The sequence below is a fragment of the Notechis scutatus genome, chromosome 6 (genome assembly GCF_049901735.1).
Source record: "Notechis scutatus isolate UNSWTSFEM ecotype Mainland chromosome 6, rNotScu1.2, whole genome shotgun sequence".
NCBI lineage: Eukaryota > Metazoa > Chordata > Lepidosauria > Squamata > Elapidae > Notechis > Notechis scutatus.
Window position 1 is genome coordinate 74,543,580 of NC_142014.1, and position 18,556 is coordinate 74,562,135.

The 18,556-nt window shown below is 44.9% G+C and overlaps 2 protein-coding genes across 6 annotated transcripts in view; one reads left to right on the top strand and one right to left on the bottom strand.

Moving 5' to 3' along the window:
• Positions 1–1,095: 1,095 nt before the first annotated feature.
• ECHDC3 (enoyl-CoA hydratase domain containing 3) lies at positions 1,096–11,860 on the bottom strand. The gene is made up of 5 exons (XM_026678265.2): positions 11,664–11,860; positions 7,804–7,925; positions 6,091–6,188; positions 3,698–3,898; positions 1,096–2,265 (listed from the first exon to the last, which is right to left on the bottom strand). The coding sequence occupies exons 1-5, from the start codon at positions 11,846–11,848 to the stop codon at positions 1,951–1,953; spliced, it is 921 nt and encodes a 306-aa protein (XP_026534050.2). The 5' UTR covers positions 11,849–11,860; the 3' UTR covers positions 1,096–1,950.
• Positions 11,861–15,263: 3,403 nt separating this feature from the next.
• USP6NL (USP6 N-terminal like) overlaps positions 15,264–18,556 on the top strand; it is a 116,414-nt gene continuing 113,121 nt past the window's right edge. Inside the window, exon 1 of one of the 5 annotated variants that reach the window (XM_026678263.2) lies at positions 15,264–15,483. The gene's annotated coding sequence lies outside the window, so the exon portion shown is untranslated. The other 4 variants (XM_087968831.1, XM_026678262.2, XM_087968832.1 and 1 more) reach the window with 4 other exon arrangements.

Genomic DNA, 18,556 nt, shown 5'->3' on the forward strand with positions numbered 1-18,556 from the left:
ACAGAAAAATGATCCGAATTCTTCCTGCTGCAGAGAATGAAGAAACAGACTGGCGGTTTAGAATGTGAACATCGCCTCCTGGTGTTCTTCCTTAGAATAGCTCAACATCTCCCGAACAACAATTCAAATCCATCCAGCGGGAAGGGTTACTAAAGAAGTAGGGGAATTGTCATTCAGGAACATCTGAAGGGCCAGCGTTTCTCCATATATATATAGAAATGTTTTCTACACCAGATGCTTCTAGCTTGGGAGACATAATTCAGGAGTCATCAATGCAAAGGATAAATTCCAGCTGAATTTTGATCATTGGTTGCCCTCTCCCCTCTTCAGAAGAGCTTTATAGCTCCCGCTGCATTAAGAAAGTTCAAAACATTCTCAAAGATCCATCTCATCCTGGGCACCCTTTTTATTTGAACTATTACCACCTGGCAGATGGTACAGGATAATAAAAGGAAGAACAAATAGGCTGAAAAAAAGCTTCTATCCCAGGGCCGTAACTCTATTGAATTCTACTATATGGTACACTGAAGTATTTAATTTTGTTGTACGATGTGCAATGACAATGAACTAAACTAAACTAAACTAATTTGCTTGATAGTGTAGTGTTTCTAGATACCATTGTCTCCTGGTGACTGCCCCAATCTCACCCAGCCAGCTCTGGTTAAATGTGTCATCATTCTTCGCATGATCCCCAACCCATGCCCTGTTTATGGTCATGACGGCCTCCTGCAGCCCTCTACCAGCGAAAATAGGGTGTAGGAGGCACACACTAGGACTTACTTTTGGGGTAGGTCATATTTTCGGGGAAACAGGGTACATGCACACCCACAAGAGATCTAAGTCCAGCCCACCGTGAATTCTTTATCTACCGCCAAATTGCTTTGAATGTTAGTAGTTCAAATTCTGGCAGAGAGCTTAAGCTTATAATAAATCTTTATATGTATTTGAACTGCCTGAATCTCCTGATTTCCCAGGCGCTTGGCACGACTCACAAGAAAGATCCTGATTCTTTGCGCTTGACATCTGAAGTCACAAACCAAGGAAGTCACAACTTATAAGTCTAGGTACTGCAGGAATTCAATTAAGCCACTATATGTTTGGCCAGTTTTTGGTTTATTATACTAGTTACATTCAGATATGGCGGTTTATTTAGTAAATTGTGATTAGGCAAACAATGGTTTAGCACCATCAGTCACAGTCTGTTATAATTGAAGTAACATGTAACCATTAAATTAATAACGATGTAATATACACGTAGACTTTGTAATTTCGGCATCTATGAAACTCTGCTTTTTTTTAACACCATACAATATAGTGTGTGAATTTGTACAATGTACCTAATCTACTTAACTGTATTAATACATTTTCAGGATTCACATGATAGCTTAAAGCAGTGTTTTTCAAACTTGCCAACTTTAAAATGTGAGGATTTCAATTCCTAGCGTGCTAGTTGGGATATTCTGGGATATTCCACACATTTTGCCAATTCTACACAACGGGAAGTCTACACCAAGTTGTCAAGTTTTTTTTGGGGGGAAAACCCACTGCCTTAAATCATATATTAATCCAATGGTCTGGATTCACACAGTCCACCCAATGAGAAGAAAATAACCAAATTGTGCTAAGCCTATTGTACGAATACAGCACCTTCAAGGCAGCTAGTTAAGAGTGTTGTGCAAATACACAGGCCATTTTTTCCCCCACAGATCAGAGTGCCTGAAGTAACCGATTAGGACAGACACGAGTGCAAGACCCTTTGCAAACCAATAATCGTAGGCCGATAAGGGATCCTGTAAAAAACAAACTGAAAGTCCTAGAATTTTCCAAAGCAGGTTTGGGAAACCCCAAAACTGGCTGGCTGGGGGAAATTCTAGGAGTTGAAGTCCACGCAACTTCAAGTTGGCACGGTTGAGAAACACTGGCCTAGAATGTTCCTTGGAAATGTTTCTTTCAAGAATGGAACCAGTTGGGTTTGCGTTTAGAAACGAAGGCCTCAATTCCTTCCTTCCCATCCTTCATAGACAGGTTCTCCACCATGACCTGTGAAGCTATCTGGTAGGCCGTGCTAATGTCACGTTCCATCTGCTTGTAAAAAGTGGCCTTCCCCAGAGCTAACACGGCCCGGCTACTTTGGCAAATCTTTTGGGCAATTTTTAGGGTCTCGCTTTCCAGCTGGTCCTCCGGTACAACTCGGCTGATGAGTCCGTGGAGAAGGGCATCCTGAGCTGCCATGGGCACGCCGGTGAAGAGGATCTCCAGCGCCACCTGGAAGAAAATACCTGACAGGAACTGGGCCTGGCTAGACTAGTGAAGAGAAGGACCAGGGGAGACAGGATAGCAGTCTTCCAATATTTGAGGGGCTTCCACAGAGAGGAGGAAGGGGCCAAGCTATTTTCCAAAGCACCGGAAGGCCAGATAAGGAACAATGGATGGAAACCGATTGAGATTCAATCTGGGAATAAGGAGAAATTTTCTGACAGCGAGAACAATCAACCCATGGAACAGAAGTTGCCCTTGGAAGTTGTGGAAGCACCATCACTTGAGACTTTCAAGAAGAGACTGGACTGCCATCTGTCAGAAATGGTGTAGGGTCTCCTCCTTGGATGGGGGGGTTGGACTAGATGACCTACAAGGTCCCTTCCAACTCTGTTAATCTGTAAACCTGAGCTAGAAAATTTGATGTTCATCACCTGGCTCATTTCAAGATTCTGATACCCATCTGATGGGCAGGTTTGAGCTAGGAAGCATCCCCAGACGAATATTTTGCACGAATTTGAGCATGCATTAAAATTACCAGTGGGAACATCTTCTCCAGCTACCTCTGTTTCTGAAGAAGTGAGCTGGCTTAGAGATACAGGTAGGGCTTTTCCTTTGATTTTCGAATGAGGTAGCAACTCATAGCTAATAGCAATAGCATTTAGACTTCACAGTGCTTTACAGCCCTCTCTAAGCGGTTTACAGAGTCAACATATTGTCCCCAATAATCTGGGTCCTCATTTTACCCATTCTGGAAGGGTGGAAGGCTAAGTCAACCTTGAGCCTGGTGAGATTCGAACTGCCAAATTGCAGGCAGCCAGCAGGCAGCAGAAGTAGCCTGCAGTACTGCACTCTAACCACTGAGCCACCGTCAGAGGTGGTATTCAGCAGGTCCTGACCAGTTCTGGAGAACCGGTAGCGGAAATTTTGAGTCGTTCGGAAAACCGGCAAATACCACCTCTGACTGGCCCCTCCCCCATCTCTTCTCTGCCTCCCGAGTCCCAGCTGATCAGCTGGGTCTTCTTTTGCTGCCCTGCACAGGAGAACGGAGCTGGAAAGCAGGTTAATGGCGTGGGGAGGGAATGGGGATTTTGCAGTAACCTTCCCCTGCCAGGTGGGTGGTGAATGGCCCCTCCCATAGGGAATAAAGAGGAGCAAAAGGGGAGTGGTGTTGGCAGGAGACAATTAGTTCAATTCGTTAGGGTGAAGATCTGTTCCTGATTTCTTGCCCAAGTAATTGGTGCTACAGCGTGGCGTTTGGAAGATATCGGCCTGGCAACTCTCCGAGAAAGGTCCGTAGTTGTGAAATCTCATGAAAGCCTTTGCTGGAGAGGAATTCCCTTTAACCTAAATAAAAGGGGTTTTATTGGGACAAGGAGTCGGCTCCGTGATCTTGGGAAGCCTAGGCCAGAACAACGGCCCACTGGTTGGTAAGGCCTACCTTTTTAGGCAAGGATCTTCCAATGGCCACCGCGGGTGTTGAACAGAAGAGACCTACGTTCACTCCAGGGGTGGCGAACTTGGACTTCTCGCTGGCCACGGCAATGTCACAGCTGGCCACCAGCTGGCAACCCGCGGCCGTGGCAAGGCCGTTCACTTTGGCAATCACGGGCACGGGTAGCTTTGGGAGCAAGGTCATGACCTGTTAGGAAGTGTTTTAAAAAGAAAGGAAACAAGAGGCGTCCATCTTAATGCATGGAGATCAGAAGAAGTGATAATTCCACTTTACCCCTTTTTGTTGGGTCACATCTGGAATACAGTGATCCAGCTCCGGTCAACCCAAGTCAAGGACCCTGAAGAACTGCAAGGGTTGTGGAGAAGACTCCAGAAGAGGGTAAAGGCCTCACACCACTGTTTCTCAACTGTGGCCACTTGAAGATGTGTGGACTCCATTTCCCAGAATTCCCCAGCCAGCCATGTTTGGCCTTCAGGTGCCTTGGAAAATAATTTGACCCCCTCCTCTCTGTGGTAGCCCTTCAAATATTGGAAGACTGCTATCCTGTCTCCGCTGGTCCTTCTCTTCACTAGATTTATGTTCTGGAAGTTCCTTCTGATTCTGAGTTTGGATCTCCACCAAGTGTTTGTTATCCTACCATTAGGACAAGATGGAGAATAAAACCAAACTCTCTTCCTTCCTTTCAAACATCAGAAAATTGCTACTCTTTCTTCGTGTAGTCTTCTCCATTCTTTTCATCTCATCAGAACCTTCCCCAGACTCCAGGACTGGCCCATGTTCCTCCCCAACCTCCTCACTGTCCGAGTGGGCCACAACAGGCCATGGTCCCTTGTGGCTGGCTGGGGAATTCTGGGAGTTGAAGTCCACACATATTTAAGTGGCCAAAATTGAGAAACACTAGCTTAGGCACTAAATCCTATGGGGGGAAAAAAAGGATGAAAAGAATTGAGAAGACTAAACGAAAGATAGGATAGCGATCTTCTACTGTTTGAAAGGGCGATATATCACAAGGAAGAGAGTTTGGCTTTATTCTCCATCTTGTCCTAATGGTAGGACAACAAACACTTGGTGGAGATGCAAACTCGGAACCAGAAGGAACTTCCAGAACATTATCTAGTGAAGAGAAGGACCAGGGGAGACAGGATAGCAGCCTTCCAATATTTAAGGGGCTGCCACCAAGAGGAAGGGGTCAAGTTATTTTACAAAACACTTGAAGGCCAGACAAGGAATAATGGATGGAAACTGAACAAGGAGAGATTCAACCTGGAAATAAGGAGAAATTTTGTGACAGTGAGAACAATCAACCAATGGAACAGAAGTTGCCTTCGGAAGTTGTGGGAGCTTCATCACTGGAGGCTTTCAAGAAGAGAATGGACTGCCATTTGTCAGGAATGGTGTAGGGTCTCCTGCTTGGGAGGGCGGTTGGACTAGATGACCTACAAGGTCCCTTCTAACTCTGATAATCTGTAAACATGAGAGCTATCAAACCATGGAGCAGCCTTCGGGAGGTCCATCGCTGGACATCTTCAAGCCAAGGTGGGACAGCTCTTTTGTGTGGGCTGGTATCAAGATTCCAGGGTCAGACAAGAGGACCTCCAAGGTCCCTTCCCTCCTTAGAAGTGCTTGAATGTAAAGTCCAAAGAGTCTTATGACTTATTTCCAATTTCCAGATATCCCTACATCTTACACCGCTTCATAAGATACAAGAAATCACCCAAATGCTCAGGAGATTTGAGAAGAAAAAGATGCTCAGATCCTACAAGCACCTGTTGGGAGTTATATATAACAACTGTATTTTTTTTTCTGGGGCACCGCAGTGACTTTCTGAATTTTTGTTGCGAATTCCCATAGGGGAATAAACCCCCTCTCTTTTTTCCCTTTCAATTCTGAGCCACTGTACATTCCATATTACTGCTTGAAGCAAAATGTTTCATTGGGTCTATTTACGTTTCTCCTTATTCCAGGATGGAATTTAACTTTGGGCCTCTGACGTTGGAGGTTTTAGTCATTCAACAATGGGGAAAATGGACAGATTTGGCTAATTAGTCATTAATGCAGTCAGTATTTGGATTAGGGGTCTCCAACCTTGGCAACTTTAAGACTTGTGGACTTCAACTCCCAGAACAGGCTGAAGAATTCTGGGAGTTGAAGTCCACAAGTCTCAAAGTTATCAAGGTTGGAGACCCCTGATTTAAAGTTAACATTTTGGCACACAATGAGAGAGAGGGGGAGGGAGAGGGAGAAGGAGAGAGAGAGGGAGAAAGGAGGGAGAGGAGAGAGAGAGAGAGAGAGAGAGAGAGAGAGAGAGAGAGAAGTCAGCCAATTGTAAAGAGAGAGAAATTTTTCACAGGGTTGACCAAGTCAATGTGGAAACTCACCTCTGAACAGGTTTTGAAGATGTCCATGTGCTGTTTTGTGTCTTCCTTCGGAGTCAATTCCTTCAAGTCATGTCCAGAGGAGAACACAGGGCCTTCAGCTTCAGAGAAGTTTGGAAAAATAAGGAGATGTTTGCACAGGATACCACAATGACCTAGTTCACACAACACACTGAACTAGAACATGCTTAAACATGTTCTGTAGAAAAATACACCTGTACTGTGTTCGCATGAAGGGCTGAAACATGATTCACAAGCCATCATGGTTGGATAGCACGGTCCATGGTGCTCTTTGAACTTGGTGGTTTTCTCGCAGACGTTTCTTTACCAAACTAGGTAACATCATCAGTACTACAAGGGAGTGGGGTTACATTTTATTTTTATATAATAGTGGCTTGCCTTGCTAGTGTTGGTGGGAGTCTTTTTGATGGTCTGTTGATTAGAGCAGTGGTTGCCAACTGGTGGGCAACCACTGGTGGTCCGCAAGAAAATTTTGGTGGTCCACAGAGAAATGTCCCCCCTCCCAAGCACTCCCCTAAAGCAATTAATCCAGACTGCGCGGGAACACAAGGCTGCGCTGCCCTCATGGCCCTCCCACCGCTGGCCCCCACCCTTCGGCCGAGCGCAAACCTTACCTTGAGTAGAGCCACGTGAGCTGGAACTGGAAGGTAAGACCAACGGCAGGGGAGGGAAGTCCGCCCCAGGGTGGCTTGCTGATGTTGGTGGGAAAGTCGGTCCCATATTCCAGAGCTGCAGTAGTCACAGGACTGGCCCTTTGGTCATCCTGGAGCAGCTCCTCCAGTCCATGGCAGTCCGGTGCTCCAAGGTGGAGGAGCAGCTGCTCCGGGATGACCAAAGGGCCAGTCCTGTGACTACTGCAGCTCTGGAAAATGGGACCGACTTTCCCATCAATGTCTGTGAGCCACCATCAGTCAAAATTCATATTAGTGGTCCGCGGGATTTAAAATTATGAGTTTGGTGGTCCCTGAGGTCCAAAAGGTCGGCGACCCCTGCACTAGATGAACAGTTGTAAGTTGAGGATGACCTGTATAACTTAAAAACCTCATGGATTTAAAAAGGGAGATTGTAGATACTGAGTCTCCACTTTAGACTAATAATACCGTGTTTCCCCCAAAATAAGACCCTGCTTTATATTTTTTTTTTGCCATCAAAAAAGGCACCAGGTCTTATTTTCGGGGGATGTCATCCATGGACTAACCTAACTTGTGCATGTCGCCCCCCAGCCTCCTTTTCGCTGTCAGAGGCCTTCAGGAGCTTCTTCTGTGGCCAGCAAAGCTTTCCTGAAGGCCCCTGCAGGTGATAACAGAGCTCTGGATCGATCCAGAGCTTTCTTCTCAGCTACAGAGGCCTTCAGGAAAGCCTTGCCAGCCTTGCCAGCTGCAGAAGAAATGGGCCGGCAAGGAAGGTATCGGGGTGGGCGAGGCCTGGCTACAACTGTCCAAAAGTAAGTCGTAGGGCAGCTCCACCCCTCATCCCCACCCTAGCTTAATTTTTACCCGTGGGTGGGATCTTAATTAGGGCTTGTTTTGGGGGTAGGGCTTATATTGGGCTCACGTGTAAAAATCAAGCTAGGACTTACTTTCAGGGTAGGTCATAGTTTCAGGGAAACAGGGTAGTTAGATGCAGGTGATTGAGAAGAAATCCTCTGCCAAATTCCGTCTTCATTCATTTTTGGATTGTGAATGTACAACCTACCTGAAATGATAATGACGCGCAAATCCGTGCTGTCAATATTGTGCAAAATATCCTGACGGAGGGACCTCAGCATGGAGAGGGAGAGTGCATTTCTTTTCCCAGGGTTGTTGAGGACAATGTTCCTGTAAAGAAAAATGAATGTTTATAAGATGTCCTGGAAAGCAGCTAAGTAGGAAGGAGAGAAGCCCTACCACAGGGGGAAGAGAATGGCTGCAATGGTTGTACGTTTTATGAGTGATGATGTAGCCGTTTGCAACTTCTCACCTGTTGCTGCAGAAGTTCGGCATATCTGCAGGTAACACATTTTTCATGCTAATTTGGTTGAAATGAAAAAAAGCTAGTCTGTCATGCCCCAGTTAGAGAATGACTCCAAGGGAGAGGAGGAACAGCCAACAGGGAGTGGAAGTGGGGCTCCGGAGGTTGTGGAGGAGGCTGGGGAAGGGCAGAGGCCGGCTGGGCAGTCAGAGAAGGACCCAGGCCCATCCCCTCTCCATCCTAGGGCACGCAGGGAGGGGAGGATAAGGGAAAGACGTGAATGGCGTGGTCTGTGGGGGAGGAAAGGGCCTTGATCCTCTTCATGGGCTGTAGCTGTGAGTAGTTTAAAAGGACGGACATGCATATGGGCCAGTGCTGGAAACAAAGCATGGAAAAATATATCTACTCTGTCATTCCTATCTGAGTTTGGCGTCCTTCCCAGTGTGTGTTCCTATCTCTGTGGGTGTCTTCAAGCCCTTATCTGGCCTGGTTCCCTTAATTGCTTCAGTGTGGTTTGTGTTGTTTTTACTCTTTATAATTTATAGGCATTTTCAGTTTAAGCGGCGTTTCCTCCTTGCCATAACTGTTTGAGGGGGAGTTTTTTTGTCTCCAATCAAGGATATTTGGAGCTTTGAAGTGAAGTTGAAGGAATAAATGGGTTTTATTCCTGTTTTTGTGACTTCCTTTATTTTGTATCCCACCCTGGGTCATCACATAGTCAAAGTCATGATTTTTTAAAAAAAATCTACAAAAAATTTCAAAAGACAGCTTCTCTGTGAATGGGCTTATCCACAATACTATTCAGTATTTGAAATGTGCTTTTGGGTCAGAAAGAATGCATAATTAAAATTGTAGATGGCTTGCATGAAGCAACAAAGCACTTTAAAGGAAAACAATCTGGTTCTTTGACTGAATAACTGGCAATTTGCTCTTATATTTGCAGTTCCCTGATTGGGATCAAATATATTTGCAAGCTGAGGATGTTTTTTTCCCCCCTGAATGAGAGGCCTAGGAAGTGATTTGTCCCCAAACCTATCAAAGCATGGTTTGCAAATGGATTTTGCAAGGTGGGTTTTCTGATTTTGAGGTCATCTCAAAAGATTGCTTCCCAGGTAATAAACTCAGGCAGAAATGGGGCTTCCTTCTGAAATCACTTTTTCAACAATTTCCTCCACTCTAAATTTAATCCACTATTAATTCATCCCCTTTTCTTTTCCTTCCCTTGCCCAGTTCAGTTCACTCACTTATTTAGAAACTGATCATTATCTTAGCATTTCCAAAAAGGAATTTCTTGTTGATGCACTATTAGTTATTAATTAATTGTGCTGGGGCGGGAGAGGATGTTTTTGAAAAAAGCTGCTTGCTAAATTTGCAGTTGGTAAACTTGACCTTATGGGAAAAACAGGGGCCGTTTTAGGACGTTATGTGATTGCATTCCAAATACTTAGTTAATGGTTTGATGGTTTGTATTGACTCAAGATACTGTAAAAGTAAAATTCAGTACAGGTAGTCCTTGACTTATGACCCATTCATTTACAAACAGACTTTATGACTAGTCAAAGTTACAAATGCTGAAAAAAAATGATGTACGACCAGTCCTCGCATTTATGATGCCTAATGATCAAAATTTGGGCATTTGACAATTGGCATATATTTATGATGGTTGCAGCGTCCTGGGCCCTTCAATTGTGACAGCCAGCTGCTGCCAAGCCAAATTATAACAGGGGATTCACATAACAGCTGTGCAATTTACTTAATGACCACAATGATTTGCTTAAAGAACATGGCATAAAGTGTTGTAAATTTGGGTGCAAATCACAACTGCCTTGCTTAACAACAGAAATTACAGTCCCAAGTCATCTGTCAAGGACTAACCATACCTGGATTATGGAGGCTGCACAAAATGCATTTTATTGGTGTGGATTTTGTTGCCTGCCACCTGAATTCTACTTGGATCGGCCGGGGTGAATTTACACACTGTGTAAACCCATGTAAAAAGATGCATTGGTTTAAAGCAGGTATAGGCAACTGAGAGAACTTTACCAGCAATGAACTTCAACTCCCCAAATTTCTTGCTGGCTCTGGAATTCTGGGAACTGAAGTCCACAAGTCATAAAATTGTCATTAGTTGCCCACTCCTGGTTTAAAAGGTGATATCAGATTGTGTGTGTGTGTGTATGTCAGAATGCTTCTGGCCCTCCCTTGGGTATGAAAGCCTGCTGGATGATTTTGGGTCAGTCCTTATCTCAGCCCAACCCACCTCACAGGGTTGTTGTTGTGGGGAAAACATATGTACACATCTTGAATTGTACCAAAAAATAAAATAAAAACCCAGATGATCTTATTATAATTCCTCTTTCAGATCTAGACAAGCTACGGTCAGTCAATTACAGCAACGTTCAAGAATTATGCAAAGACAAAATCTGTTTCATTTGCAAATGGCATAACAGATAACAGACAATCAGAGTTGGAAGGGACCTTGTAGCTCATCTAGTCCAACCCCCTGCCCAAGCAGGAGACCCTACACCATTTCTGACAGATGGGAGTCCAATCTCTTCTTGAAAGTCTCAAGTGATGGCCAAGCCCTGTCGAGATTCCAGATTGCGTCCACTTGCAGGACCCTGGACCCAGTGAGTAAGGCAAGGTTACCTACCATCAGGGCCCCCTCCCCAAAAAAGGCATTGCAAGCGGTTTCCTCTTTTTAAACCAGCCTGGCTTTAAAGCTGACTGAGGAATTCTGGGGATTTGTAGTCCATGCCTTCTAAAGCGGCCTACTTTGAAAAACGCCGCTTTAAAACATTTTCTCAGGGAAGCAAGCCGAGAAAAAGCCCCGATCGCTTCTATATCCGAACAGGTGCTCAGCGGATCCTCCTCCTCCCACTTCACCCCATTCCCAGACACTTGTTGGTGCTGGTGATCTTGCAGGCTTGCAACTTGTAGTTGCAAAACCCAATGCTCGGTTTTGCCAAAGGAGGGGTACCCCCCAAGCCAAGGAGGGCTGCAGGGAGAAGGGGCAGTTCTGCCCCACCAATTCTATTCTGAATTCTATGCTATCCTATTATCCTATCATATCTTAGTATCCTAACCTATACTATCCTATTATCCTACCCTATCTCATCCTATTATCCTATCCTATCCCATCATCCTATCCTGTTACCCAATCCTATTATCTTATGATAGGGTAATAGGATAGGATAGGAAAACAGAATAGGACCTATCATATCCTATTATCCTATCCTATTTATTATCCTATGCTATCCTATGCTATTATCCTATCCTATCTCATCCTATTATCTTATCCTATTACCTTATTCAGGGGTAACTTTAAGACTTGTGGACTTCAACTCCCATAATTCCTCCTCCAGTCATGTTAGCTCAGGAATCCTGGGAGTTGAAGTCCACAAGTCTTCAACTTGCCAAGTTTGAAGACCCTTGCCCTATCCTATTACTCTATCCTATTCCTATCCTATTATCCTATCCTATTTTATTATCCTATCCTATGCTATCCTGTTATCCTATCCTATTATCCTGTGCTATGCTATCCTAACCATTCTATTATTCTATTCTAACCCGGAACCTCCCGGGCTTTGCATTCTCTGCCCAACCTGATGCCTTCGCTCTGCCACACGCGGGTGAGCTTCCCTTGCTGCTCCTGCTGGCGCTCCCCATCGGGAGTTGGGGCTGCGGAGCTGCCGGTCGAAACAGTCCGGCTGCCCAGGACGAGCCGCGCCAACTTCGCCCCGCAAAGCCCTCCACGGGCAGCAGCAGCAGCGGCGGTGGCGGCAGCCATGGCCTCGTTACAGCGGCGCAGAGCGGGAGCGGCTCAAGGGGGACCCCTGCCGGCCAGAGGCGGAAAGGAAAAAAGGGTACGGTAAAAAGAAAAATATGGACGTCCAACTCTTTTTATCGCAATAGAATAATAAGCAATCAAGCAATCTACAAGCAATCAGAATAGAGCTGGAAGAAGGGGCCTTGAGGTCTCCTAGTCCAACCCCCTGCTAAATCAGGAGACCCTAGACCATTTCAATCAATCGGAACAGAGCTGGAAGGGACTTTGGAGGTCTTCTAATCCACCCCCCTAAGATAATAACATAATAGCCTCAGCGTTTTAATTTTACATATTAAAATGTGCTAGCGATTTCTAGAACAACAAACTTATCCAATCCCACCCCCAAAAAACAAGCAAAGTCAACGTTTCTTTTCCCCCACATCTCAGGCACAAAAGTCAGAAGCGGTTTCCAAGCAGAAACAAAGCTGGATATGAATTTAGTCATCTCTGTTAGTGCCATCAGTTTTTCCAGTCCATTATCTGTTGTGGGAATTAAATGTACATTTTTGTACATAAAGCATTCTTGCTGCTGTCAACACACATATAAACAGCAAAATCCCATTTTTTTCCCAAGTTCTTTCTCCACTACGCATAAAAGAAGAGTCTCTTTACAGGTAGTCCACAGTTCATTTGGTGACTGTACAAAGTTACAATGGCATTGAAAAAAGTGACTTATGACCATTTTTCACACTTATGACTGTTGCATCCCCATGGTCACATGATCAAAAATCAGCTGTTTGGCAACTGACTTGTATTTATGACTGTTTCAGTGTCCTGGGGTTACATGATCCCCTTTTGCGACCTTCTGACAAGCAAAGTCAATGGGGATGCCAGATTCACTTAACAATTGTGTTACTAACTTAACAACTGCAATGATTCACCTAACAACTGTGCCAAGAAAGGTTGTTAAATGGAACAAAACTCGCTTAATAAATGTGTCACTTAGCAACATAAATTCTGGGCTCAGTTATGCTCATAAGCTGAGAACAACCTGTATTTTCTTTTGTATTCACTATAAGAATCTCACCCCAGTATTTCTACCAACAGACCAAACTCATAGTTGCTCTGTGAATGCGATGGGTGGTGTCCAGATTTGATATATAAATATAAATGAAATTTATTTTAATTATTTATCATTTTAATAAATAAATATTATTTTCTCATCCTCCCAAAGTCGCTTTGGATAGGGAGATGGACAGCATATGAATGTAATAAATAAACACTATGTCAATCGTGGTTTGCCATCGCCTTCTTCTGGAATGTGTTCTTAGCTTCCCAAGAGAGGGTGCCAAAAGTTTTGGCCAGAGGTGTATTGTTTTCTTTCGGTTATACTGGTTTAGCTGCCACTGACTCACCGATCCATAGAGGTCAGTGGAGTTTCTGTTTCCCTCCTCTTTTCGTGCCCTGCTATGTTCTAATGCAAGTGACCCCAGCCCTTTCATAGCAATGGCAAAGAAATAAGGCTTTATTCAGTGGAAACCCCATTTTTTCTCTTGAAAATGCTTCCCCCACTCTGAGGTCCCCTTATTGAATCTGGGAGCTGTTCATTGTCAGTCACTCCAAATTCCAGTTGCTTTGAAATCTGTAGCCCTACCAGAAATTTGGTTTGCATTCACACGTGTCACCCAACCACTGTTAGAGTGGCTGGCTCCCCGAAGTGCACTCTCTTTTCCCACTGGCTGCGGCAAACTCACCACGGCCAACTCGCCACGGCTAACTTGCCACAGCAAAGTCACCATGGCCAACTCGCCACGAGACAACTCTCTGTGGGACAATTTAACAACTCTATTTAATTATTTAAAATAAATAAAAAATAGTTTAATTTTTGCCATTGACATTTCATTTTGTCGTCCTTTTGCATCCTTTCTTTCATGATTCCATTCCACCATTTCGTCGATATTAGTGTACCTCTTGTCCCATGTCGTCCCATGGCGGGTTGGCTGTAGTGAATTGTCCCGCATTGGGTTGACGGTGGCAAGTTGGCTGTGGCGACTTGACCATGGCAAATTGTCATAGACCCCCTCTAGGGCTTCCCTTATAGTCACACTCATTGTACAAACGTTCTCTGGTGAGCTGGTGTTACTGTTCCTTTTTAAAGCTGCAAGAAAATCTAAAAGAATATCAGTTAATGGAATGGAATGGAATAGAATAGAATTCTTTATTGACCAGGTGTGATTGGACACACAAGGAATTTGTCTTGGAGCAAATGCTCTCAGTGTACATAAAAGATACATTCATCAAGAATCAAGAATCATAAGGTACAACACTTAATAATAGTCATAGGGTTGCTTGATGCTTATCGGCTTGATGCTTCTTGGTGATAGGGCCAACAAGATAGTGTGTATTTCTGAGAATAGTACTTAAATCTAATTTTCCCATTTCTTCAATATTTCCCACTTTTTTTTTTTTTGCAAAAATTAGTATAACTGATTGCCTTGGATGGGTGGGATTCAATTTTTTTTTACTACCACTTCTGTGGGTGTGCCTTGGTGGACGTGGTAGGGGAAGGATACTGTAAAATCTCCCGTCAGGAGTGGTATTTGCTGGTTCTCTGAACTACTCAAAACTTCCGCTACCCATTCTCCAGAACTGGTCAGAACCTGCTGAATATCACCTCTGCCCTGGATTGTTGTAAGACCAGTGTGTGAAAAATTGACTGGGTTCATACTGTTTCTTTTCTTTTTTTATTTTTCTTACATTTATCCATGTATTCATAACTATGTTTTTACTTATACCTATTATCTTGTAAGCAATTGACAAATCAAATAAATAATAAATAAATAAATAAACAATTTATCTTAAGCCTTTGTCCATATCCAAAGTTGTGTTTTACTTTGGTTCCCATTGGTGGCTGAGTGTATCATACAACATTCAGGTACAGTGGGTTATATTCATCTTTCACAACCTCTAGCTTTCCCAAAATGAACTTTCAGACAAGATTTCAAAACACAAGGAAACACCGGCCTTTTAAAGAAATCAGCTAGATGGAATCATTAATCTTTCTGTTTGCTTTTCCGATAACGAATTATTGAACTTTATTTTAGATTCTTTACGCTTTAAGTGCAATGACAGGACTGATCCTTAAAGTGAGGCATTTATTTAGAGCAGTATTTTTCAAACAAGGTAACTTTAAAACGGGTGGACTTCAACTCCCAGATTTCCTTACCCAACAGGGCAGGCTAAGGAGTTCTGGGAATTGGAGTCCATACCGAGCAACATCCTGCAGCTCTTTTTCCGCAAGAGGCGGAACCTCCGCCTCGCTTTTGACTGAAGATGGTAGAGAGGCTGAGAGAAAGCGGGAACCGGTTTGCCCCTGCCGGCCGCCGTAGCCTCCTTGGAATGCAAAATGGCGCCCTGCTTGGGAACGCCCTCGACGCTGCCAGGCGGCGGCGTGCGGCCAAGAGCCGAGGCTTTCCCTGGCCCGAGCCCGGCGGGCGGGGGAGCGTTGTCATGGCAGCGAGGAGTAGGTGTCACACCGGGCCACTTCCTGGTTGGAGGCCAAGGTCCCGGCCGCTCAGCTGGGAAAAGCACCACCGCGGGGCGGCGGTGGAGACGGACGGAGGCGCGGGAAGGAGCTGAAGGCCGAGGCGCGCGAGGTGAGACGACGGGGCGGGGGGAGGGGCTGAGGAAGCCCCCGAGGAGCCGTTTCCCTCCAACAGACTCCCCCCATATGCTTTGGATCCGGCCAGTGTGGAGAGGGAAAGGTGGACCGTTCCATTCCTGGAAAGAGGGGTGGTCGTGGCGCGCGCGAGGGGCCGCTTCCTCACGGCGGCCCGGGGAGGCGTGGCCAAGCCCCGGACGGCGCGGGCTTTTCTGGGCCGAGGGCGGGGAGAAGCGCCCCTTTCTTCGGCATTGGGCCCTTCCCCCTCGAAGGAGGCGTGGGGCCGGGCTGAGGCTTCCCCCCTGGTTTGGCGGAGGGGGAGGCGCCCCTGTCCTCCACGGTGGGTTTGAGAGGGGCGGGCAGGGGGATCCTCATAAGGTGATCGGGGCGCGGAGGGACGGGGGGAACAGGGGAGCAACAGCAACTTTGTGGCGAGGGGGCTGTGCCCCCCTTGCAGGGAGGTTTGGCTGGGCAGTGTGTCGGGAAGTCGGCTTCTGAAGGGGGGGGTCTGCAGCAGGAGGGGGAAGTAATGGGGCTGGGGTCTTTCATTCTCCCTTTCCTCCTGGGGAGGGAAAAAGAGTTTTTTTTTTTTGGGGGGGGGGGTTCCTTGGTGGTCTCCGAGCCTGCCTGTTTCCTAGCCAGACGTTTCATGACCCAGCTAGGGAACGCCATCCGTGCTAGCGAGGAGTGGGTACAAACCCGAGAGCAAACCCCCATTCTCTTCTAGCGCTTCATCACTGGAGGCTTTCAAGAGGAGACTGGACTGCCATCTGTCAGAAATGGTGTAGAGAGGGTTTCCTGCTTGGAGGTGGCGGGAGGCGGGTCGGGGTGTGACTAGATGACCTTTACAAGGTCCCTTCCAACTCTTGTCAATCTGTTAAAATGAGGAGGTTATCTAGCTGGGTCATAAAACATCTGCAAGGAAGCCACCAGCTTCAGAGAGAGTACCAAGGACCCCAAGCATTTCAAACCTGAGCTACAAATATTTCTCCTTTATTGGGAGAAGGCTTCCTTAGGAGGAGGAGAAGGAAAAAAATTCAAAAGATGGGAGGGAGGTGGCCCTTGGATGAATGGACTGTCTCTGGGTTGGCAGCAGGGCAGTGGAAGAAGAGGGGGGGCGTGGCTGGTGGGGGAGGGGGGATTCAGGGGGTTGAAGTGACCCTCATCTTAAAAGGCTCTGAGAATGGAAAAAAAAGCTGTGATTGACACCCTCTGGATACCCTTGTTTAGGAAGGGAGCTGTCCATTAGCTTTGGGGTGGGGGGAAGAGAAGCTCCTTTCAAAAAACAAAAACAAAACAACAACCCAAAACCCTCAGCAGAATTTGAGATTTTAGCTCTGGATGCTATTTGGTTTCGTTTAGAAAGATGCTGACGGTTCATGTTTTTTGTCCTTCCTTCCTTGATGGATTTATTCTCTTCTTTGGAAACTGGGATTCGGCCGCTGAATATTTTGCTGACTCGAATGGCTGTTTGGGAATGAGAAGCCACGCGTGCCTCACGGTATCATTCCTTGAAGTTTGAGGTGGCTTTAAACAAAAGAAAAAATCCTGCCTCTTTTCAACTTCTGTTGCCAAGAAAGGTCTCTCTTAAATGAAGTGGAGAGGAATTGGAGTGTGTTGTGTTAAATTTATGGAGGAACTCTTTCAGCTTAATTCTGTGTGCTTTGAAAGAGATAAATTTTGTAGTTTTTGCTCTGCAGCCTCATCTGGGTTTCCTGGAGAGAGGAAGCTCTAGTAAGAAAGCTGGTTTTGAATAACATGCATGGGGTCAGTAGTGCACATTATTGTACCATTGAATAGTACAGGTGGTCATTGACTTACAACTGGAATTATGGTTGTAAATCATTGTCATAAATTGAGGTTTCACAGGGCTATTTTTGATGAATGGACTGTCTCTGGGTTTTTTGGCATTTTTTTTTGATGCGGCTATTAAGGAAACACTGATCATTAAGGTGGTTAAGCAAATTAATTTTATCCCAGTGGGTGTGTTTTTGGTTTTTTTTTTTTTATGGAAATTGGTGTAAAACATTGAAAATTGTGGTCAAATGACCCCAGGATGCTGCAAAGAGTCATAAAGGTGAGCCAGTTGATAAATGCCCCAAATGCAATCTCATGAAATAGGAGTCATTGTGTGGCCATTGGAAATAGGATGGTAAGTATCTTTTGAAGGGTCTGTGGTAATTATGAACAGTTGCTAAATGATGTAAATTAAGAGTAAAGGTAAAGCATCCTTCAAGTTGAACTTCACTCCTTGTGGATTCATGGAAGTTGATTTAGCTTTTCTGTTCTGGCTTGTGGCCCTGGGATTTCCAGGTGGTGTCTCATCCAAAAACAACCTGTCCTAAGTCATAATTTTGGAGATCATTTTAAAGGAGTGTTTCTCGAACTCTTGGGTGATCCTGGGACTTGAAATCCTGATACCTTAAAAGGTTGAACTGGTGTAAGCCCCTGCCAATTACAGGTGTCCACTGCTATATCTTTTTCTAAACTCAACCCTAAGATTAGTAGGAGCTGCCACCTGCTATTTGAATAGAAATTTTAATAATTTTAACTGCCAAGACCTGATGATCCTCATTTTTTTTTCTCTGACGCTCATGACTTGGCAGCCAGGAAATGCAGTTTTCCCTGTGACTCTTTGATATGTAAATACATTGAAACTGAATTGAAAAGAGGGAGTGTCTTTGGAAATCCTTTGTTTCACTTATAAGGTATTTAGAAATGGCTATTGAATGAGTATCGAGTATATTGCGTTAGTTGTAACTTGAAACTTGTTGCATTTATTATAATGGAACTGGATAAGAATGGCTTTTCTGCACAGCTTTCTACGTTCTGTTCTTTATTTAAGGCTGCTCTTTATTTGTTTGATTTTTAATCCTCCCTGCCCTTCTAGGTAATGTATAACACGTTAAACTAACTTTTAAAAAAAAGTTAAACTCAAGTGCTAGGACCTGTTAGTGGAGACCAAAATGTGTGTTCTGTACTCCATTATGAGACTGTGAGGTGCTTTGATAATCTTTTTTTAAAAAAACATTCTGGGTTGCCTTATGGCTTTTACTATTATTCCTATC

Coding starts and splice junctions, on each gene's coding strand:
- ECHDC3 (XM_026678265.2), bottom strand. CDS start 11,848: ATGGCTGCCGCCACCGCCGCTGCTGCTGCTGCCCGTGGAGGGCTTTGC. Junction 7,926..11,663: donor TGGCAGAGCGAAGGCATCAG/GTTGGGCAGAGA, acceptor TTTTCTTTACAG/GAACATTGTCCTCAACAACC. Junction 6,189..7,803: donor GCGCGTCATTATCATTTCAG/GTAGGTTGTACA, acceptor ACTTCTCTGAAG/CTGAAGGCCCTGTGTTCTCC.